This window comes from Grus americana, chromosome 4 (genome assembly GCF_028858705.1).
Source record: "Grus americana isolate bGruAme1 chromosome 4, bGruAme1.mat, whole genome shotgun sequence".
NCBI lineage: Eukaryota > Metazoa > Chordata > Aves > Gruiformes > Gruidae > Grus > Grus americana.
The window spans coordinates 36,522,242-36,545,837 of NC_072855.1; the positions used below are offsets into that span (position 1 = coordinate 36,522,242).

General features: G+C 39.1%; 1 protein-coding gene across 3 annotated transcripts in view; it reads left to right on the forward strand.

Annotated features, from left to right (window-relative positions):
* DCTD (dCMP deaminase) overlaps positions 1-19,315 on the forward strand; it is a 59,508-nt gene extending 40,193 nt beyond the window's left edge. For all 3 annotated transcript variants that reach the window (XM_054823623.1, XM_054823624.1, XM_054823625.1), the window contains 5 exons: positions 3,119-3,230; positions 4,629-4,764; positions 14,315-14,431; positions 15,965-16,061; positions 18,023-19,315. In XM_054823623.1, coding sequence (XP_054679598.1) covers positions 3,119-3,230; positions 4,629-4,764; positions 14,315-14,431; positions 15,965-16,061; positions 18,023-18,101 — 541 coding nt within the window. In that variant the 3' untranslated portion in view covers positions 18,102-19,315. The remainder of the gene's footprint in view (positions 1-3,118; positions 3,231-4,628; positions 4,765-14,314; positions 14,432-15,964; positions 16,062-18,022) is intronic.
* Positions 19,316-23,596: the final 4,281 nt, after the last annotated feature.

Genomic DNA, 23,596 nt, shown 5'->3' on the forward strand with positions numbered 1-23,596 from the left:
TCCTGTTTGGCTTTTGGGGAACAAGAGCATTGCTGAAAATGTTTTATTTTTATTTTTAATATGTGCTTTACCTCTTTTCGTTACCTTAAATTCTTTGAGTTGAGTGACAAAATATTGCTAGTTGATCTTCAGTAGCATACTTCATACTGGGGAAAAAAACTGCTACAATACAGTAGGGACATAATGCACATGACACCAGAGATAAGAAAACAGGAAAAACTTAAAAAAGAGGGAGAAGAGAAAAAAATCTGATACCCACCAGTTCCCCAGTTGTACCATTTTGTTGTGTAGCTGACCATCATAATTGTCCTATGAAAAGATTTGAGGTGATGTGTTCTGTTTTAGGATTCTCAACTAAATTTTTCATTAAGATAGACTTTTTTTAATAGCTGAATGAAATTTCTTGTTTTTTCAGATGATGTTGCAGCTTACTTGAAGCCTAGATGAATGAAAAAGAACTGAAAAGGGAGGCATTGTCCTCTAATTTCAGAATCTTTTTCTCTATTTTCTTTTCAAATATTCTTTATGCAGACTTTTCTACAGACTGCTAATCACTCTAGAATTTAAGGATATTTTTTTTCCTTTCTTCTTGAGCAGTGTTATCTTCATGGCTTTCAGTTCCCGTTATTTTTATTCATAAATTCTTATGAGTTATCACAAGGATAAGCCTTATTTGCTTATTTTATAGCTAGCTATAATATTCTGGAGTAGCCTTCATTCATGCAATTCTAGAACTTACAAATGAGCGTAAGGAAGATGATCAACTGCCCCAAATCCATCAACTTAATTTTCCTGTGTGTGCTTGACTGCTAGCCAAGGCCTTGGCTTCTGCTCAATCAGAAATTAAGCGTTTTGTACCCATTTCATACTCTTGCATTCCTGTGCACTGACTTGAGGGAATTATCTTGCCAAACACGGTGACGTTAAGTAGAAGTAATTAAATAGGGGATTTTTTATGTTCTTTTTGATCTAAGCCTTCTGCTCGTTTTTCAGATATACTCTTCTCCCTGTGAATTTGGTACTCTGAGGGGCCTCCACTTACATACAGTTCTGTATTTATGAGAAAAGTAAATAGTAGCTTTTGTTGTGTTTTGAATAAATAGGGTTGCTAGGGAATAATTTAACAAAAGGAGATCTTACGATCTCTAGTTCAGAGTACTATTGTCTTTCTGGAACCCTTTCCCCAGAATGTTTTATTCGGTGTAGTTCTGCATTGTGTGTTGTGTGCCTCTCCAAAGACATCACTGTGAATGTCACATAGTCAGGAAAGTATTAGATTATTTAAAGTCTGATGGTATTTTGGATTTTGTAAATCTGCTTTTGTGAGATATTTTAAATAATGACTTGAATTAGCTGAAGCACGTTCTTGGCATTTCAGTTAACCTGTCGAAGTGCAATTTGGCACGGAGAGGTATGAGGGCATATCTTTAATTTCTTCTTCCTGCTATGAGCTTCTTCTCTGAACACTTTTCTTAGTATGATATAGCCCCGACTCTTTAGTTACAATGATTCAAGCCAGTTTGGGCACTCCCAGAATCACATACTTGATTTGTGTGTTTGCTTTGACAATTGACAGTTCTGGGCACTATTTACAATGTTGTCAAAGTGTGAGTGAGGTGTGCTGGTTACACCAAGAGTGTATGTTTCTCCCTCCGTGGGTTGAAATGATGGCCTTAAAGATGATCCTCATTCATTCCAAGAACAAACCAAAATTGCTAACTTGTAACGTGCCATATATGAACTATTCAAATCCAGCAATTTGCCTTTGGTAAACAGCACCCTGTAGGTTTCTAAAGTACACTTTTAGCATCTGCTGGCACTGTCTTCACTCAAATAACGTAACCTCTTTATGACAAATTAACTGCAAGCCTCTAATATGTGGGTTTGGTTATAAAAATAATAATTAACAAAATTCTTATCTTCTAATATTTATTTGTCCTCTGAAGGTGCTGGTACTAGTGTTGCTAAGAGATGTCTTGCTGCTTGCAGCTACCTATAATATATTTTCCTGCGTGGCTGTACATTGCTAGAAGGGCATCTCAGTCTTAAGCTGTAGTCCTTGGTAAGAGGAGCCCAAGAAGAAAAGTACTGTGCCCCTTGTATTTTGATAGGCTAATTATTGTATTTGAGATGTTCCATTGTTTTGGTTTTCAAGTGTAGCAATGATAGGTGAGAGTTTGGGGAAATTTATTTGAATTTGATCTTTTCCTTGAAATTTGCAAAGCTTAAATATGTTGGGGGCAGGGGGGAGAGAGAGAGTGATGTCTGTCTTTCCTCTCTTTGAGCTGAAAAGCACAGAAATTCCCATGTTGCATCTTACACTGTCTGAGCAGTCTTTCAACCATAAGCAGGCAAGAGAAAATGATGCATCACTTCCCCCTACCTCCCTCCTTCCCTCAAATAAATCCCCCAGTACAGGGAAAGAAGCAACCTTTTGTGCTACTTTTTTAGATTATATCTAAGGGAGAAGTTCTTGAACCCATCTCCTCTCAGTTTTTAGAAGGCTTTCATAGGACATAATCTCAAGAGAAATTTAACAGGGGACTATCAGAATGGCCTCAGATTTTTGCCGGTAAGTGTTGCAATGAGAGGCAAACTCATGGCAATAACTGTACAGGCAGAAGCAAATGACTGCACAGGAAGCTACCAAATAGAAATCTAGTGAGCACTTGTCATAGGCAGAAGTACAAAATAGCTTAGATTAGAGGCTTGCAGTTATTGCAGTCATCATAAAAAAGATTATGTTGTTTGGGTGAAAAGAATGCCAGTACATGATATACCTGAATCTTAAGAAATATACAAGGTGTTATCTATAAAGGATAAATTGCTCTGTCTTTGAATAGCTCAGTGCTCTGAATAGCTCAGCTGCCTTATCTAAAACTGAAATTTGCAACCTCGCTTGGATGCCTTTCCCCTGAAAGGAAATGTTGCATATATAAGTTCCTGGAAAGCACATAACACTGATGGTTTTACTGTTAAAATATTAGTGAATGTGCCGTTGTCTTAGCCAGATTCTGATCCTGGTTACTTTAAACTTGTGCACCTTAAAAGAATACAATCTGTAATAACTCTAGCTGTGTGTTGTTTGCTGATGGCTGTTTTTTTCCATGAACTATAGTTTCGGCAATGAAGCATCCTGCAAAAAACGAGAGGATTATTTGGAATGGCCTGAATATTTTATGGCAGTAGCTTTTTTATCAGCACAAAGAAGCAAGGATCCAAGTTCTCAGGTAAGAAGGCAACATATAAGAATAACATAACCTAATCTGTATTGCACATCACATCAGATGCACATGTAGCACTTTCAGGGATTTCTTATTATAAGTTATTTCAGTATATAGCTATTCAATTTTTAATACAGTCAGCACCTTTTGGTACAGGAATTCTCTTATTGGGCCTGACCCGATGTGTATAATTCCGTGTGTACATTTGTGGCTTGGAGTTTCGTAAATCTTCTTTTCATCTGGAGGTTAAAATAACACATGCATTTTCTCTCCTTTTTCCAGTAAATATAGTTACTGTTAGAGGAGGGTAAAACTACTGAAAGTTTTAGATTGTAATTTTTTTAAAACACAGCATTTTATAACTTCTTTTTCCTCACCTCTAAGAATATAAAAATTCCTTTTGTTTGTTCTTGGGTTGACTGAAGTTTTCTTCTAGTTTGGTTCCTCCCACAGGTTCCCCTTCCTCCTCTTCACTGTCTGTCCCCATTCTTTGCTTCTTTCGTGTGCCTCTGTTGAATGTTGTTTTGAGGCAATTGATACATCTTCAGAAACATGCTGTTCTGCAGGACCCAGTCGTCCTGTTAGTCTTCTTTGTGTGAAAAAGTTCAGGAAGCAAATCCCATCAAAGCCACAGCATAAAATGCATGTTAACAGTCTGCTCAATTACTCGCTGGCTTCTGTACATTATGGCTCTTAGTTCTCCGAAGGTTATTCATTTAGGGCTAAATTTTTGTTACCCAAGAGCTGGTTGATAAATTCACGCATTGTGTGAATTAAAATCAGTATTATTGCCATTTCAATAAATCTAAAATATAGGCAGAAAACATAAAAATGGGACACTCCATTATTCTATAAGAAGGGTTCCTGTGCAGACTTGGATTGAAGTAATAAAGAGTGGGAGTTAAAAGGTCTGATATTTTGGTGCACATTTGCATAAACAAGCCGCAAAGGTTTGTGAACCTGTCTCTGCCTCGGTCAACACTACTGCATTTCTGTTCCATCTTCCATACCTTTTCTTTTACTGCTGCCACTCTTACTGCTGCTGGAAAAGCTAGTTTGGGGAGTTGAACTGACAGAAAACTGATGTTTAGTAGGGTTAGTTCAGTGCCGGTTCTGCTCTCTGAACTAGGTTCACTTCATAGTCGGCCAAGGAACAGTGCTGGCAGGCTGGGATGGGGACTGCATGACCAGAGGAGTAGTAGGGTTGCATCTGCCCTGATTTATTTTAAAACTCCACCAGTTAGGTACAGTTGTAGCCTTGCTTACTAGATGGTGTGGCTTAATATGAAGTGAAGCTTGTATCTCTTAAATGAAAATCACAGGACTGACTTTTCAGGTCTCATCTTTCTTGTTGATACATCGCTTTGCATGCTATTGGTACTATATAAATCTGATTTTATTTAGGTTGGTGCCTGCATTGTAAATTCAGAAAACAAGATTGTTGGAATTGGATACAATGGGATGCCTAATGGCTGCAGCGATGATGCGCTACCCTGGACAAGAACAGCAGCACATAGACTAGACACAAAATATCCTTATGGTAAGGCTTCTTGTCGTTGACGAGTCAGACTTGTCATGTCTGTATATGTGAAAGTTCAGCTCGTAAAATATTGATCAGGTTTTTTTCTTGCACTCACCTGATTTTGTTAATGTGCCCATATGTGGCCCATCAGGTTAAAAATCACAGCTCTGAAATGAAAACAGTCTTTATGAAGGACTGACTTCCTGGTGAACTATGTTCATAAATGATTAGCCATTTTGGATTGTGAGTGAAAATTTTTAAATATAATGCAGCTCATTAGCACACAGTTGCAGTGTATGCAGATGATTGTTGCTTCTGTGTGTTCATCTCCACAGAAATTACAGAGAGCATGTATATGCAAAACAAATAATTGGGTCTAAAATACAGGTATTCTAATTGTAAACTCCAGTGGTTGTGGGAAATTCCAATGTTCAGGTGGTGATGGCATAAGCAATACGTATTATTAAGGAGTTGAATTTTGTTTGTCTTGAAGTATGTGATTGCATTCTGTCATTCCAAGTCATTTTTGCCTCATCTGGTGTGCAGTGCATCTACCCTGCTATGGGTGAGGTGATTGTTTACTTCAGCCTCTGATTTGATTCACATTTACTAAATGGGCAAAAGGAATGAAAAGCAAGGACAGTTTCATGGTAAATGTGGCTAAGTGCTGCTTTGGATCCTTCGTCTTTGCAGCAGCGTAGTTTGGCCTTCTCCAAGCCTGCTTTGAAGGGTCCTCTCTGAATCTTGGTGCACCTATCAAAAGGGCTGTACAGTTACTCCTCTGGGCCACGTGTGGTTTGCAGGAATCAAGGAGACAATCTGCTGGGCTGCCTCAGGCTTCATGCCATGAGTGCTGTCTGCTGGATGTGGAAATGAAATTGAGAGGTGCCTTGTGGCCTGCAATAGCTGATGTTGGTGGGAAATTGTGGTTAGGACTGATAAGGAGGCAGGGAATGTATGCTCTCTTAAACCCCCCTTCATCTTTCTGCTTCCACACCTGCTCCTGCTGCTCCTCTGTGGGGTGAGACCAATGCAGCAGGAGCCATGGGCACAGGAAAAATGGGTATTAGGAGCTCCTTCATCCTGTGCTGCATCTCAGGCCTGTCCTGGGCTCAGGCATGGCAGGGGGAAGAATTACAAAACTGAACAAGTGCCCTGAAAAATTTCCATTCCCCCTGCATGGGTGGGGGGAAATGAGCACCAGAGTTCAGCTTTTGCGAAGAGATACAGAGTCTTTTCCAGTGTACAGTATTTATCTCTGCTTACTAATTCTATTTTTTACTTGTAACTTCTAACAATTGGTCTGATACAGAAATTAGACTTCCATGAGTTTTGACGTTCCCTGTGTTCACCTAGAGCTCTCTAAAAACCAGCATTACATTTTCTGGTTTCCCATAGCATTGAAGTGAAAGATGATATGCAGTGGCTCAGCACATAATTCATCAGTTTCATATTTGAGTTGTTAAAACGCTGGTACTTTGTCCTTGTTCACTTTACCAATTTATAATAAAACCTCTAACGTTAACTCTTAAGCTTGAGACAGTTTCATATTATTTTTCGTAAGAGATGTATTCCCAATACAAGGGCCAGCTCCTGCCAAATTTTAAGTCTGCTGCAAAGCACAGAAGCAATGGTTTTACATATAATGACGGTACCATAATGGTACAACTTGGTATGACTGCTTGTTATTTATAGGGTGAGGAAACAAGTGTTACCCCATTGATTAAATATAAAGTACTGAAAACAGAATATTGATTTTGGTTGTATCTTTATGCTGCTGTAAGGTCTCAGTTCTGAACTAAGATCAGTGTGGGTGTTCTCTGGGACCTGAGTGTGTTCCAGGCACTCAAATCTAAGCTGGCCAATTTAAACTAAAAATGCTGTGTGAATTTGTGAGGAATCTTTGTACAAGATGACCTGAGAATTTATTTATGTTTTTAGTTGACTCCAGAAGATGTGGAGTAGTAAAAATCTCTAATACATGATGTTTAAAAGTGCACTAACCAATCTAACAGCTTGGAGGGAGGAGTTCATTTCTAAGAGTTGGTTTAACTACTGCCCTTCCCCCCAGGAATCTTCACCTCATTAAAAAAATCACAACTTTGTAACATAAAGTGTCTGCTGTGATGAATAAACGACCTATTTTGTAATTCACAGATCATTTAAACTCTAGCAGTTTCTTATTAATCTTGATAGCACAGTTGACAGACCAGACAAGTATATATAAAAAAAAAATCTTCTGCTTTAAAAAAATTCTGGTAGATGCAGAGACACATAGAATTGCTGCTAAAATCTCATTAAACTGTCATGTTTTCCTTTCCGCTTTTGCTAATCATCACAGCATTTGTGTAAATTAACTTTTTATCCTTGTTTTTTCCTGACTAGCTTGTTCAGAGATGGTACAATCTTACTGTGTGCTCCATTAGCTTATCATGGGAATGCCGGCACCTTCATCACTAGAGCTGCAATGTAGTTTATTAGGTAAAGCTGATGGTACTTGTGCATGAACACTAACTTGGATGATGTCTTCTAGAGCTACTTTGTGCATCTGCAGAGGTACAGAAAAGGGCTGGGCGTGGATCTGAATGCTGACCTCCTGGCTTTACGTACTGTTGTAGGTTAGGCATAAACATCAGCTCACTTCCCATCTGTTTTGGACCACTGACTAGCTTTCCCCAGAACAAAGCCTGAGTATTGCTCTTCAAATGGCTCACTCAAAGACTGCTCTGGAGGGCAAGGTGGAAAAAAGGCTGTAAGAAGGCTGTCATCCTGTATAGTCCTATAATGCAAAGCCTACTGAGATGGTATGCTTAACCCTCCTCCCTCCCTCAGGCCGTACAGGGGGATATGCAACACATACTCTGTTTCATGCTGTGAAAATACCACTCTGGTGGGCTGCAAAGAAGTCATCTCACTTCTTTATGCACTTTGAACTGAGACATACAAAATAAGTATGTGGTGCTGTGGGACTCTTGAGACGTGGAGCCTTGAGGAAACCCAGGGCCAAGTGCTATGTAATGCTGATGGTGCCCTGAGTAAGATGAACATGTGCCAGTCTACGCCAGCTGGCCTCAGGGCCAAGGGTCAATCCCTGGCCCTGTCTGTGTTTAGCAGCATAGACATAGCAAGGGATTGGACCCAGAGGCTATCTTTGCAGAAGTGTGTTAGATGATCCTATAATAAATTTATTGAGCTCCAGCAGAACAGATGGATGCATTTACCCCACAGCTCTGATCAGATTCACTGTTTCATGGCTAGAAAACTTCCAATTTCCACCCTAAATTTATTTGTGGTTAGTTTATACATTCTTGTGCATGCCGGCGTTGTTCTTTTAGCTTTTCTTATTCACTGTGATTAACCCTTCCTCCTTTCCCCCTTCCTCTGTGCACTGACTGATAACAATAACTTTTGAACTTTTGTTGTAAGGCTAAACAAGTCCTGTCACTCTTAAATTTTACTGTATCTTGAAACTTGTTGGCTTGGAATTCACCAGTGTTTCAGTTATCTATGCTGCAAAATACTGTACATATCTAACCTGCACCCTCAAGTGTGGGTTCTGCTCAACTCAATGTTAGGGAAAGGGTCATGCTTGGTTAAAAAATTTGTATGTACCCACATCTAAGTGTAACCTGAGCTGCTACTGAAAGAAAGCATCAAAATGTGGTAGATAATGCTCATTTTACCTTAGAGGATGCAAATGTTTGCAAGGCATGTGGATATTACAGGAATAGTGATGTGGATCACCTGTATTGATACTATGCATTCTTTATGAGACTCTTGAAGCAGATTAAAACTTTTTTCCATCTAGCTGTAGTGTCTATTTTAACGATTTAGTAGTATCGCCTTGTTATGTCAGAAAGCACTGGGTGTTTTGCAGAATGCCATTTTTCAAAGCACGAAACTGGGCTTTTGTTATGTTGGAACTGGCTCTTTCCAGGCTGCCAGTCAGTGACAGGATGTTTCTGTGCATGAGAGAAATGGAAGGCCGGTTTTGAATACCTACTTTACTGAGATGTTATTAAAAGCTCTTCCTGAAGCATTGTGTTCAGTACCGTGTGCAGAAGCATCTTAATAATTAGACAAAATTCTGGCTTTCAGAGTCAAAAGTGAGTGCCCTCTGTTTCTGTTAGATGAATCCAAGGATTTGATGATGCTCAGTTTCCTCTCACCCATCATTTAAAATACTACATTTTTCTCCTATTAACGCGAGTCTTCCCACTAATGCTAGTTGCTGTGCTCCTGCTATGCCCTCTGTCTCTACTGTAATCTAAGAACATCCATTTGACAACCAGTCTCTAATTAAGAGAGTTTTAAATTAAAATGACTGGCAAATTTAGAAACCTCTGAGCAATAGAGAAAATATTGAGTAAATATGCTTACAAATATTTATACAGGTTCAGATACGATAAAATATGTGCTGTGGCAAAAAGTGTGCTCTAATTGAACAGTACCTGCTGTGTAAAATGAAACAAACTGTTATCAACATCTCCTCATGTTAGGATTCTGAGCTTTTTGTCAATTTTTTAGAGAGATGAGCACTCAAAGATATTCAGGCAAATGTTACTTTTGTCGAAGCTGTTATTTTGACAGCACAAAACTTGATAAGGCACTATGAAGAAGTGTGATGCTCTCTCTCCAATTGGCAGTGCAAAGCTTAGACTTCAGCTGGAAAGGGGAACTATAGGAGATAGTCTCCACCTACAGCCATTCACTCTTGTCCTGCATGGATTTCTGTCCAATCGTGGTGTCAGACATCAAATCTCTAGAAAGTTTGCAGATTTGGAAACACCAAGAATAATTTCTCTTGTTCTGCTTGCCCACTAAGAAACGCCTCTGTGTTCTGCTGAGAGTAAAACAAACTTGGAGCAGGATGGGAGGAACTGGGAGATGGCATGGATTAGCTAATGCTTCTCAGGTTTTGAGAAGGGCTCCTCTAGTCTGCCCTCAGCAGATTTTGTGATGCTGATAAATTGGCTGAGTGGTTCCCATCTTCACTTCTTGGTTCTTTTTCACAGAAGAAAGCGGTGAGGCTGGGGCTGTTCCCTTTTTCTGACTGCAGTCTGAAGAGGCTAGGACTCCAGTGATTTTTTTTATTATCTTCCTTTTTTGTCCTATGAAACTGTCTTTACCTCAACCCACGAGTTTTACCTTTTTCTTTTCAATTCTCTTCCCCCATCCCACTAGGGAGGGGGAGTGAGCGAACGGCTGTGTGGTTGTTTTAGCTGCCAGCCGGGTTAAACCATGACATGATGTTATCCTTGCTTCCCTGCCCTGACCACAGCAACTGCTCTTCCTCCAGCATGCAGAACGAGAAAGAGAGCAGCAGGAATGGCTGAGGAAAGTGTCACCCCCAACATCAGTGTCCTGCCTTCCCCTAAATGCAGTGACCAGCAACCATCCTCACACTTTCACAAAAGTTGGAAAAAGATTGATGTCATTCTGCAGATTCCAGATTTGTTAGCCACTGTCCCCAGTGGCTGTCACTCCAGACCCCCGTTCCTTTCAATATTTCAGTCCCTTCTGTGATCCTTGCTATGTCCAGTGTCAGGGGTCCAGTGAGTAAAGGAAAACAGGTGGAGCTTGGACAAAGATGGGATGGACAAAGGATGAACAAGGTAAAGGTGAAGATTTTACCAAAAGACTGAGAAGAAGTGGGCCAAATTACAGAACTCCCTGTATCCATTTCTTGTGCAGGTTTACATATAATAGTAGTGCTATTTCCATATACCTGCATTGGGAACCTGTAATATTTGTCAAGGTGGTTAACTTGGCAGTATAAAAACTTAATGTTAATAAATAAGTCAAAACTTGCTGCATGACAATCTATATGCATTTAAATGTATTCTTTTGAATGTAACACCATATTTAGTGCATAATTTCTCAAAATTCTTAGTCTGGCTCAGTTAGTAATTGATCACATAGAAAGGTCACTCCTCCCAGCCCCTCCTTTGGTTACTTCTTAAAAGGTGACATGTTATGGTGGTCCCTACTCCACGCTCTTCATCAAGCATCTAAGCCTTTAAACAGTGTTAAGAAACACTTTGACTAGTCCTGTGGTTCTTATAAAATCACTAGTCAGAACACTTTTAGTAGGTGGGAAGAGTACTTCTGACTCTGCAACCCACTAAGAGCACGTTCATGTTAAGTGGTTAATCCTGAAAAAAGACCATTAATAGGGTAAGTAGGGGTTCTTATTTACAGGTCGACTTAAGGATGAGTCCTTCCTCATACATGCAACACAAAGCAGCATGCAATGAGAAAAGATAGAAACCCTAGCAATTAATACTACCAGTAATGAAGCAGTCATTCCTCTGTTTTGGTTTTTTTTTCCCCTCTCGTGAATATAGTAGCAGCTGGTGGGAATGTCAGAGCACACACTAACTTCTCATTGCACGGTTATTTCTTCAGCTAATGAAGTCTTTCGAGAATACTTTTCAAGCCCCTTTTCCAGAATGGAAACCAGAGTTGCAGACTTAATATTATGTTGGCTATATGTGAATATTATTTTTTTTAAAAACCAAAACACCAGGGGCCCCCATAGGGTATTGTAAAAATTCTTAGTTTTACTAGTCTATTTAAATACACGGTTTTCAGAATTCTGAATGCTGTGCACCTGTGAAAGGTTATTTTAAATTAGCTTCTTATTGTCTGAGAGAGAACAACATGTAACTATTAGTAGGAGCTCTTAACAGGTTACAAAACTTCGTAACACCCCAAATGTGAACTACTTAGTTATTAACATGAGGGATTTTGGACTCCTGGATTTGTTTTCTGTCTCTCATTAATACTCTGTACAAAACTGGGCAGATCTGTAAGAAAAATCTGGGGATAATAGACTATCTTGTCTGTAAATCGGTTGACAGTCAATGCTTATCTGCCAGAGAGGGGGGAATATGAGGAAGAGGGAATGAAGAGTGATGGGACAAAGCCTAAAAATACCTTCTTAAGGACCATCTAGCATAATATCCCTTACAGGGGCCAGTAGCAGATGTCTAGGGAAATGTATAAAGCAAAGACATGTGTAATGATAGTTCCCCAGAATATTCTTCCAAGTTCCAACAAATGAGCCAAAATGGGTTTGTATTTAATAACCCAGTAGACTAAAAAAAAAGAAATATTAGAAGAAAAAAGATGGCCTCTGGAATCAATGCAAGCTTCTAGTCCCTTACTACTTTCTGCAGTGCAGTAAGAAATACTTTGTCAGGCTACAGTGTGCATGAAAAACCTACCTCCTTTTGGTTTTGAAATGAAAGCCTGCTGCTTTTGTCAGAGAGATCCCACTACTTTTTGTCTCGGAATGATTAGTCTCTGTTTCTTCCTTATTACTGTCTCTGTGTCTTCTTTCTGCACTGGAAAGTCGTAATTGTTCTTAACTTCAGATTGTGTTAAGATGATCAGGAGGCAAAATTTCTCCCTTCCCTCGCTCCAGCTGATTATCTTCTATAAGTTATTTTTGGCCTGAACTTGTTTTTGCTTGGCAAGAGGTTTGTTGTTGAAAGTTTGTAGAAATCTGCAGAAAGAGGCTTTCTTTCTCATCAGCGCAGGAAGGAAACTTGTTGCAGTACGAATAATGAAAGTTGTCTGGTTTTATGGCTGAAGATTTCCGAGTTTTAGTGAAGGAAAAATATTCACTGAAGGAATTAGGGTTGGTTTTTTTTTTTTAGTTCAGTGAGCCTTTGAAACCATTCCTTCATCCTTCTTTCTGGAGGCCTTCCTTATTTTAGCCTGCTGCCTAGAACATAAGTATATTGTTCAAAGAAACTTAAAAGTGATGTTTCTGTCCTGTTGACATAACTTACTTCCAGTTGTGGAAATAATGACACTCTTTTTCACTCAGTCCTCTGTAACCCCAGAAAAATAATTCTCTGACTATTTACTGCGAAGGCTACATAAGATTAGTGCAACTCAGTAATGTACTTGGAGCTAAATGTATTTTCTGGATTTTCTAAATGTATAGGTTCGTATAATTGCATATCCCATACGCTTAATGGCATATGGTTAAAATACAGTGTGACCCAATTACAGTTGCAATAGAAACAATAATAGTAGTAATAGAAACCTTAAAGTGCTAGTGCTTGAGGTGGGGGGTTTTTTTGTTAATTTCCTATTTTTTATGTTAGTTTCTGGCTTTACTGTTTATGAGAAAGTACATGGACAGTATGGTGCTGCTGGGGACTGCTTGTAGAAGTCGACAGCTTTCTTTAGCAAGTGTTTGGTCCTTTGTGACTTGTCTACATGGGAAAGCTTGTGTGCTGTAAGTTAGGTTGTAAATTTATAGTGCATTAGCCACTATATAGAAAATTCCATGTAGACATTTAGCGCATACGGAAAACATTTCCGTTCAGCAAGGATTCCTGCGTGTTGAATGTACTGCACTCAGTTATTCTTTGTGTGGTGAGATCATTCACACAGAGGTCAGTACATAGTAGCAAGTATACTATGAACTTGTGCTCATAACTTTGCCTATTTTAATTTTCCCATGTATGCAGGGGAGAGGAAAACTTTTTTTTTTGTTTTCAAATCCATTCTTCAAAAAAGCAGTGGAAAAACTCTTAATGTTGCCTGCACATGCAGGTCTCTAGATGAGCTCAAACCCACACCACACTTCAGCACCTGTTTATGAAGTAAGTAAGGGCAGCAGGCAGTTTCTTAGTAGGTAGGTATATAAATTATGCAACTTGCTGTCATTCCTAGGAGTAAACAGGAAGTTCTCTCTGAGATCCTGATGTTTTTTTCAGCGGTTCATGGTAGATGACAGAAACTGTGCTCTTCTCACCTGTGTTGGTAACACATTAGATAATCTGATGTGTACAGCATAAAAACTTAAACCCTAAGGGGCGATTTGTCCAGAAAGAGCTGTTGTGTTATGGTGGAATAAGGCAGGGTAGTCTGTTGCTACCTGGCCTATCTCAAATCCATGGAGAAATAGAGGACTTTGTTTTCCTGCTTGGGAACTCTGGCACCTTTTAATGAGCAGTAAACTCACTTTAATATTAAAGCTGGGACATTTTTATGGTTGAGTGTGTCTTGTGTATTTTTGGGGTGAGAGAATCATGCAGCAGTGCTGAGCCGTTCTGAGACCCAGAGGACAGAGCGGCTCAGTTTTACTTTGCGATTCTCCTGCCTTTAAGAGCGCACAGTGCACTCTTATAACCATAAGACTGTTCCTATCTGTGCATGTAAACACATAAATGAGCTGTTTTATACTGGCAATTAGATACTCTAGAGAGTTGTGAAGCTGTGAGATATTGCTTCACTTAGGGTAGTTGCAACTACTTGGCCCACAGCCTACGGCTTTGTTGCCTGCAATAGGTGTTAGCAAATGGCAATGCTAATGCGCTTAATGATATCATTACTAATCGGCAGCCTGGTCAGAACAATTGACCTTCATTGATCTTGGTATTTCTGCTTTTATTTCTTCCTCTGCCCTTTATGACAAGCTGTGCAAGCTATTTGCCTTTGAAAGGATGTAAGCAGTTATATTGTAACACTTTAATTTTAGTTTGACTGATTTATTTTAATGAACGGTATTATGAATTATTTCTTTTTTTTTTTTTTTTTGAATCAGTGTGCCATGCGGAATTGAATGCCATCATGAACAAAAACTCAGCTGACGTGAAAGGCTGCAGCATGTATGTTGCCTTATTTCCATGTAATGAATGTGCAAAGCTCATCATCCAGGCAGGTAAGGAGTAGTGCCAGCTTGATTTGTCAGGGTTGCAGTGCTGCCTGCTCGTTGGTATCTTATCACGGATGTATTTGATGTTAAATTGCTGCTGTTAGATCTAAATTAATTGCACTGTCAACTTCATAAGATGCTACTTGTGGGGTTTTTTTTGCATCTGAATGGTGCCAAATTCTTCCAGTGCTAATTGCATCTTCTGTGATTCTAAGCGTGCTTCTAATTTAGGTTTGTAACTTCTTAGACCAGGAGCTGCCAAAGAACAACACAGGCTTTGCATATAATTACTGTCAATTTTACTGTGCTCTGACACATTGAATAGAGTAGGGCAGAAAGAAATAAACTTCTGCATGACAAAAGGTCCATTGGGAGTATATACATGAAATTTTAATTTGAATGTGATGCATGGTAGATATTTGAAGATTTTAAAATATCTTTGCTCATAAATGTCACAAGACTTCTATGATCCTACTTTAATTATGTCTTTCATTACAATTGTTATAAATCAGTGCCACTGCAGCAAGTGTGCTGGCCTAAATGTGTCGCCTTTTTTCAGATTAGGTATATCTGCAGTAGGCTTCAGTTCTGTAAAAATCTCTGCTTAATGTAGCATATATTTTGCTCATTGAGTAAAGTCTTGTGATCCTAGCATGGATTGCTGTTCTGGGGAGTTTCTTTCACCACTAGTGGCTATGGGAATCTAGAAAAAGGGAGCAAACAGAATGTTGCTTCATTTTGGTCAGTAAAGTTTGAAATGGAGAGGTGAAGGGGGAAGGATGATGGTATTCCGTATTTGTGCTACATTTACTTACAGAGTTAAAATCCAGTGGTCTTCAAGGTAGATTGTCTGCTAGTTCTCAATGTAGTCACTCATCCTTATGCACTTGGTATGCACTAAATTGCAATGTATTGGTATTTATGTTGTCTGGTAAATACAGTAAGATGCTGATAGGCTCTGAAACACTTGTGAATTCTCTTGGGCCAGCCTTTACGCTTCTCTCCTGCTTAAGTAGTAGTTTAGATCATTCAACAATTTGAGACAGCATGCATTTATGAGGATTTGAACCTAGGATTGGGAGTTATTTATAAAACAGAGAACGAAAGGAAAAAGCATCCTTTTATAGCTGTGCGTTGGGAAAGGGAACAGGATTTGGGGTTCAAATTCTTTGTGGAGAGGGGTTTATCTGTATTAGAGAGGTAGGAAGGTAAGTTTTCAATTACTTTTGCAAAAATGCTTAATTTCTAGTCTGTCTATCTTGTGGTTTTGACTGCGAGGTTTTTGTTCTGGTTTTCTGAGTTAAACTTAGGTGAAACTGGAGAAAAACATCTTCCAACATTTTTGAAAGAACTGTCTTCCAAAACAGCTCTTAGCCTTATTCTCAAGTACAATCTATAGTATTTTGGGAAGTAGGGGTGTACAAAGGAGTTCTAGAGTATGTGGATGAATGCTGCCTTTTCTGATTTTGTGCACTAGTTCTTATATGACCTTTTTTTTTTGAGTGTAATTCTAACATTTTTTCTATATGAGTTTTTTAGGCATAAAAGAAGTTATTTTTATGTCTGACAAGTATCATGACACTATGGAAATGACAGCTGCACGGCGGATGTTTGATTTAGCAGGTATTATATACAGGTAAGAGAACTTTGGATTAACTTTATTTTTATTTTGGAAAGAAAGAAGGAAAATGGTGTGTGAAAGAGACCAACTTCAGGGCAAAATTTTTTCTTCTTTGCGTTTTATTCTTTGGTAGTGTTTGTAGGTGGCTTGCTCTGTATGCCTGCAAAAGATACTGGATTGACAGATTGTTGCACCATTCTTTTTTGCCATGTGTATGATTAAATTTCAATTTCCTAATGTTTGTATGAGAAAATGGTCCATTTGGAATATTAATTTCATTCCTGAAGTGCAGGTGAAATTGTTAATGTGATGGTTATTTGTTACATTGTACTCGGGAGAGTCATTGATGACCCTGCTATGAGCAGGAGGTTAGACTAGATGACCTCCTGAAGCCCCTGACAACCTGAATTATCCTATGAGTTGGACTGAAATGACGACTTGATTTTTTTTTTTTTTTTGATTACCTGATCCTTATTGAAAGTTTAGTATCTTTTTGTTGCAGTCAACTTGGGAAGGTGTCAAAGCAGCCACCCATAATTAATTCTTGGTGCCTATAGCTGTCCAGTCTTCTTTGGTCAGCTTTTCTTGTGAGAAAAGGATAAAACTTGGAATATTTGCCTAAAGTAATAAGAATCTGAAAAATGTTTGAAGAGTGGGGTTTTTACAGACACTGACAGAGATACCTAAAGACAATCTGTTCAACAGCCAGTTTGATAGCAATAACATGCTGTGGGTGAGGCTAATTATGCAGTCAGGGAGGCTTTGCAACTCAAAAAAGTTTTACAATATTAATATAAAGACTTTGAAAAATTTGCAAACATAACAATTCTGACAGATAGAATTTTAGGATGAAAGCTACCTACTGGGCTAAGAAACATCCATGGAAAAACACAGCAGTACTTGAAACTTAGTTTTAGTCCTTCAGTGTATTTCCTGTCTACTAAGACTATTTGACCAAGAGGCATAAGTCATTCTCTTGCAAGTCAAATCTTGTAACTTCTCCGGGGTGAGAAATGTTTTTTGCATTTCAGATTGCTATTCTGGACAAAGTATTCAGAGCTTCTGTGGTCAGCAGCATGTGCTTTTCTGTGTTGACTGTTATTCATTCTTGTATTGATTATTAAGGATGTAGGTAGTACTTAATGAATCTCTTGAACTGAACTGCAGAGCTTAATTAGGCACTAAATCCACACTATTTGCATAATCCTTTGTTTACTGGAAGACTGGAAAATATGTGCTCGGTCCCCAAATACCTTCTTTGCTAATTGCTGTAGCAGATGCTCTAATGATAATAAAAGGAAACATTTTGTGGCAGTATTAATTTTACAGTTCTAAAGTTAAAAATTTCAGATTATTTCCTCTTAACTAGTTTGGGTTTTCCCCAGTATGATGCATAATGTGATCTATTCCCCTAGCACAAAAAATATTTTAATATATTGAGGCAAAGTTTGAAAGTGTTCTTTGAAAACTTGGCAGGAAAAAAGTGATCAAAATATTTATCAAAATATATTCCAACTATCATCTATATATACACACATATACATATATGTGTATATATAATACATATCCAGTATATATTTTATAGATACATGTATGTGTACCTATATCTGTAAATATATATAAAAATATTTGAAATACAAATATATGTGAACAAAAATCCCAGCCCTGGTAACATGATGCTACCACCTGCAGCTGAGTTGTTAAAAGTCCTTTGACTCCTGGGTAATTTATGAACTCCAATAGCTGAAGAATGTACAGGCTAACCCACCCCATGTGTCTTTTTTGTCTTAGTCTTTCTTGTCCAGGTTTCTCTCAGTGTGGTGCACTATAATTGGCTCCCATAGAGATAAAAACTATGTGAATCCAAGGAGGGTTTTTTTTTTTTTTTTAATTCCTTCAAAAATTTAGCTGGAGCTAAAGCAAGCAAAATGTTTTAACTACTCACTAACTAATATCTGGTTTTTTCTTTATTTTAGGGAATTCAAGCCAAAGTGTAACAAGATCATCATTGACTTTGATTCAATTAACAGCAGACCAAGTCAAAAGCTTCTGTGATTTAAGTCTCATTAAGTCTCTAGAAGACTGTGATTATCCTTTTCTAAAAAGCTGCTAATGCCTTTCATCTTGAAGTTACTAGCAACTTTTTAATGGCTTCTGTAGCTAAAGCAGACTTCTAAGAAATCCAAGGCATAAAATGTCCCCCTTACTTCATCTTGTCATGTGGAATCTAAATCTACTTACATTTTTTTAATGCCTTTATCAAAACTGCTTAAAAAGTCTAGAGACGTGTAGATGAGACAATATAATGTATGTAAAGAAAACTGTTCTGATTCTTGCTGTATTCATCGCCACATGCTCTGATAGGCTGTCAGCATTGATTTAGACTTGGTTTAACAGTAGTACTTATTGTAACCAGTAGTACATTGGAATACGCTAATACATGTTGATCTCTCTATTGGATACATGGATCTAAATAGTTGATCCTAATAAAGGACAAAAAATGTTATCCATGCAAATACTAATCTTCCAACTGGCATAACACTAATATTTTATAAGGTTATACAGCTTAAAGAACGTGTGATATTCTGCATGCATTATCCAACAAATGAAATACTGATTTTTTCTTTTAATTGCTGGGGAGGGGTGAGAGAGGAAGTTGTTCTGAGAATGGTCTGTGCCGGACCGAGCTTTACAGGTGCTTTCAAGTCCTTGTTTTCCCCAAGGCTCCAGAATTGTAGAGTTGAAGGAGGAAATCATTTGGCTGTTTACCTTTGGGACTCTTACTTGGAGTTGGTTTTCATGTGCAGAAGGAAATTATTTTATTGGTCTAAGCTGTTGCAAGACAATCCAACATAGCTCAGTCAACCTGTAAGGTAACTGAATCATTTTTGTCCTTTGAGAGAAATTGGAGATAGTCAATCCATATCCATATCTGTGCCAAAAGAGGTAATTATGATGTTAGCTTGTTTCCCGGTGCTGGCGTAGTACCTTCATTTTCATAAATGTTGCCTAAAATAATATCCTTTTTAATTTTATCTTGAGATCTGGGAATACATTTGAGTTCCTTTTCTCTAATTTGATTTTTTTAAATTAAATATGCCTAATGGCTTTGTTTAGATAACATTGGTGGTGGTTGTTGTTTGGTTTTTTTTTAAATGTGGTTGTACTTCAATGAGCTTTTATTTTCTCTATAAAAGCTTTGTTTCGTATTTTGGGACATTATGTAATTTGGCTTCGTACCAGTATTATTAAAGTCTTATTAAAATCCACTACATTGAAGTAGACTCATTATTATAATATTAAGCCATGTGCTTGGCTCCAGAGTGCTGCTGTTTTTGCAATCATATGCAAAGCATATTTTGTGCATTTGTGATATTACATAAAGTGTAATGTTATGAACCATTTGGCTACTAAAGGGAGCATTGTAATGTACTATAAGATGTGTCCATTTATAAAGTAATTTCTGACTTTCTCTTTTTTTCCTACAACTGTTTTCCACCTCAAAATTGGTCTGTGGCTTACTGCCAGAAGAAGAAATTTGCACATATGTGGAGAGGGAGGGTGAAACCTGAAAAATTACTTTAATAAAATGTCACTAAAACAGCTTATGCACATCTTTTTCTTTGGCCTGAATTAATAAGTAGAAGGATTTTGAGTTATACTGGTCTGACAATGGGACAGAGGGGAGAGAAGAAGCAGAATTTTTAGTTTTGGCAGAAGAATTGCTGTTTTCTTCATAGATAATTGCTGATCTAAGTTCAGACTTAAAAGATATAGGCATTGTGATTCTGGTTACTTTAAGTATTTTTATGTCAGGCCTTGGATAATAGGAATGTATAATGTGCATAAAAACTCAGGAGTTTTTTGAACCAATGTCCAGGTGTTTTTAGGAATGTACTGGGTTTTATAATGACTTTTTTTTCCCCCAGGACTTTCCTGTTTCTGTAACAAAAGAGCAGTACTGGAGAATATTATAGGATTTTAGATTTATTCTGATCAGTTTTTGATGTGACAGAGCCACATATACAGGCTTTCAGAGTAATTGTCAGTTGACTCAGGCTAGTAAGTGGGCTCTCTGATTTCCAGGGCAACTTTATAGAAAGGGAGAAAGCATACGCACAACTCTTGAGACAGTGCGTGCTTAGTTTGAGGTTAACGTTTTAGAGCAAATCTTAAAGAAGGTTTGACCCTTACTTTGTGTGCGTGCCTAGAAATCTGTATGCTTCTGGCTTTTTTTGTTTTAATAGCTCAGGAGATAGTGCTTTGATTTCCAAATAGAGAATCATTACTAGAGGAATCAAAGAAAACAGGTAAATGTAATAAACTGTGTTTCTGCTCCTGAAGCTCAAGTTCAAATGAATAGAACCATTTGGGCTGGAAGGACCTCAGAGGGCATTTAGTCTTACCCCTTGCTGAGAGCACTGTTCAGGTTAGATCAGTCGCTCAGGCCTTGTCCAGATGAGTGTCTACAAGAACAGAGATTCTGCAGCCTTCCTGGTCATCCATTCCAATACTTGGCCCTTACTGACACCCTTACTGTGTCTTTTTCTTCAGTCAGCATTTCCATTGCTACAGCTTATGCCTGTTGCCTCTCCTCCTTGTGTTGTACATGTCCGCAAGCAGAGTCTCTCTCTTCTCTATAACCACCTGTTAGGTAGCTGAAGTCAGGGGTTAGGTTCATCCCACCTTTAACCTTCTTCAGGCTGAACAAATGCCACACTGTCATCCTCTCTCATGCATCATGCGCTCCATCCTCTCACCATCTTAGTGTCCCCTCACCATCTGTCTCATATTGGGGAGCCCAAAGATGACGCCACTCCAGCTGTGGTCTGACATAAGCTGAACAGAGGAGCACAAATAATCTCTTCTGTTGACCTGCTGGCTACACACTTTCTAGCAGAGCCTGGTATGTGGATAACCTTTTCTGTTGCAAGGGCACTTCATCCTCTTGTCCACCTGGATTCCTGGGTCCTTTTCTTCCAAGGTGCCTTTGTCCAGCAGGCACCCAGCTAGCATGGAGTTGTTCTGTTCCTGGTGCAGGACTTCATCGTGTTTCCATCAACCCATTCCTCCAGCCATTAATAATCAGCCATTGGTATAGCTGGACTTCGAACTACTGACCACTACTCTTTGAGCCTGACGGCTCACCAATGTGAAGCTTTGCAGATCCCATCGTGGCCACCAGCACCACTCTCACAGTAAACCACCTCCCCAGCCTGCCAGGGGAAGGGGAGGTGACTGCAGGCTGAAGCTTCATTAGGGATTGCTTGAAAAACCCAGTACAGGAAGCTGAAAGGGGACTCTGGGGACCACTTTGGTAGTTACTTGAGCAGCATTAATTGGAGCAAGAAATCACAAATAAAATGCTGAGATCCTATCCAGTTCAATATAACTCTATCTTAAAGATTAAATCCTGCCATCATCTAGATTTTTCCTTCTAAATATTACTCCATTCCCCTGCCAGAGAAGCCAAGGAACTGGCAATCTTATTTACATAAATTTCATTTAAGAAGGGGTGGTTTCACAGGCTGGCATACCGAATGAGAGCATAATCTCCATCTTTGAAGCTTTGATCACGGACTGAACATCTTATTGCTTTGTATATTGGGAATATTTTCACAAAGATAACAAAAAGTATGCTGTGACCAGTACAATTGTTCTGATTTCCAAAATATCCTATGATAACATTGGCAATAAAAGCTCTTCTGGTGCATCCCTCAGACTGAAAGCTCTATGTGCGTAACTGCAGAAGCTCATCAGCTACTGAAATGAATCTTGCAGGGATTTTAAGCTGTAGCAAATGAGCAAAATAAACAAAAATTCTGACCACTTCTGAGCTTTCTCTTTGAGGCAGGGTGATGGGACTCTTTATGCAAGTGAGGTGGGATGAAGCGCAGAGGCCTCACCTGGTCACCCTGGAGCAGCAATTACAGGGTGCTAGGTCTCACTCGAGGGCCTGGGAGAAGTTTACGAGGTGCAGCTGGGGCTGCAGGGAGCCTGGAAGCTGCTGTCAAGCGGTGTGAGACTCATGAAGGAGCAGTGAGCAGTACTCTTTAGTAATCCAATGGAGTTGGCTTGGGTTTCTGCTACTCTGAGACCACTTAAGGATGAAGTACAGAAGTGACCACAGCTGAAAGGCCATTTATTTGCAGCTGTTTCTTCTCAGTTGTAGGTAAGAAAAGGATTTCTATAATACAGGGCTGAAAGTGTGAGGTACCAACTCTTTCTCTCTTCAGTGGTGATGGCTCAAAGGGTTTGTACCACTAAAGCCTCTTTCAGCAGATTTCTCTCTCCCTTCCCTTTAAAATCTAGGTTTATCTAATGTAAAACTCCCTCTGATTTGAGAACAGAGGGGTAAAACTTGTTTCAAGTGCAGAGTCTGCATCTGCTCCATTTTCTCAGCCTTGGGAACTACAGAAAGGCACACAGTGAAAAAGCATTAAACAGACCTGACTGTCTAAGAAACCTTATATGAAACTTTTAAATCCATGTTCCCTTCCTTTTACACTTAACTCACCTGTTTACTTTCTCTGGCTTGAAGGAAATGAGGGAAAAAAGAAAAAAGGATTTGTGAACTGTCTCTGCCTCGTTCAAAAACCCCCATCTTCCCAGCATTTACAGCTCAGTTAAATGGCAGCAAAAGCTTTAATGAAGCGTGCGGTTAATCAAGCTACGCAAGAGTGCAGCATTTGATTTTATTTGGCTGAAATAGGAGCTTAATCGCAGCAGCTTGCTTCCTAACACTGCTCATCTTCAGAAGCAGTGGATTTACGTCGTCCGAATGCTTCAAAGGCGCTGATGTGGCTGGGCTTTGAACCCCTTCCCTGCTGAGGAGGTATCCCAGGAGGAAGGCGCCTTGGGCAGCTCCATGCCTGTAAGGCACCACCAGATAATGGTGGTGGGAGGGCTGCTGCCTGTCATTCCGAATAACGAACAAGAAGGGCACCGTCTTTCTGTGAACTGTGCAGCAGAAGGGCAACGCTTAAACCGGAGATGTATGCGATGGGGTATATGAATTACAGTGATTTGTTTTGTGTCTCCACCTGATTAAGGAACAGGGGTTGGAATGGGAACCTGCTACTCTTCTCATATGTTTTAGGGTTTGTGCTGGAAAATCTGGCCTCTGTCAGGGCACTCCCTCTCATCCAAATATGGGGGGGCGGATGTGCTGGATTTTCAGTTGTTGACATTATTTACTGTGCTTTTAAAAAATGGTGCCCTAAGGAGAATGAAAATAATGTGCTCCAGCAGCAAAATATGCATAATAAAGAAGCAATTGCCTATGGTTTCTTGGGATTTCTTCCTCCGTGCTCTCTACCTCCCTATTCCTTCATTGTTTCAAGCTAATGTGTATTTCAGTTCTGCCATGCAAATATTCAGAAGGGCTCCCTGCACCAAAGGAGAGGAAACAAAATATATTCAAATCACCGCTTCAGTGACATGAGTTGTGTCGTGGTTTGCCTGAGACTTGGGTACATTCTTTAGTTGGCTGTATAACTGCTCTTGCTGCTTGTTGACTCGTGCTGAAGTCTTTTATGTGGCGTATCTTG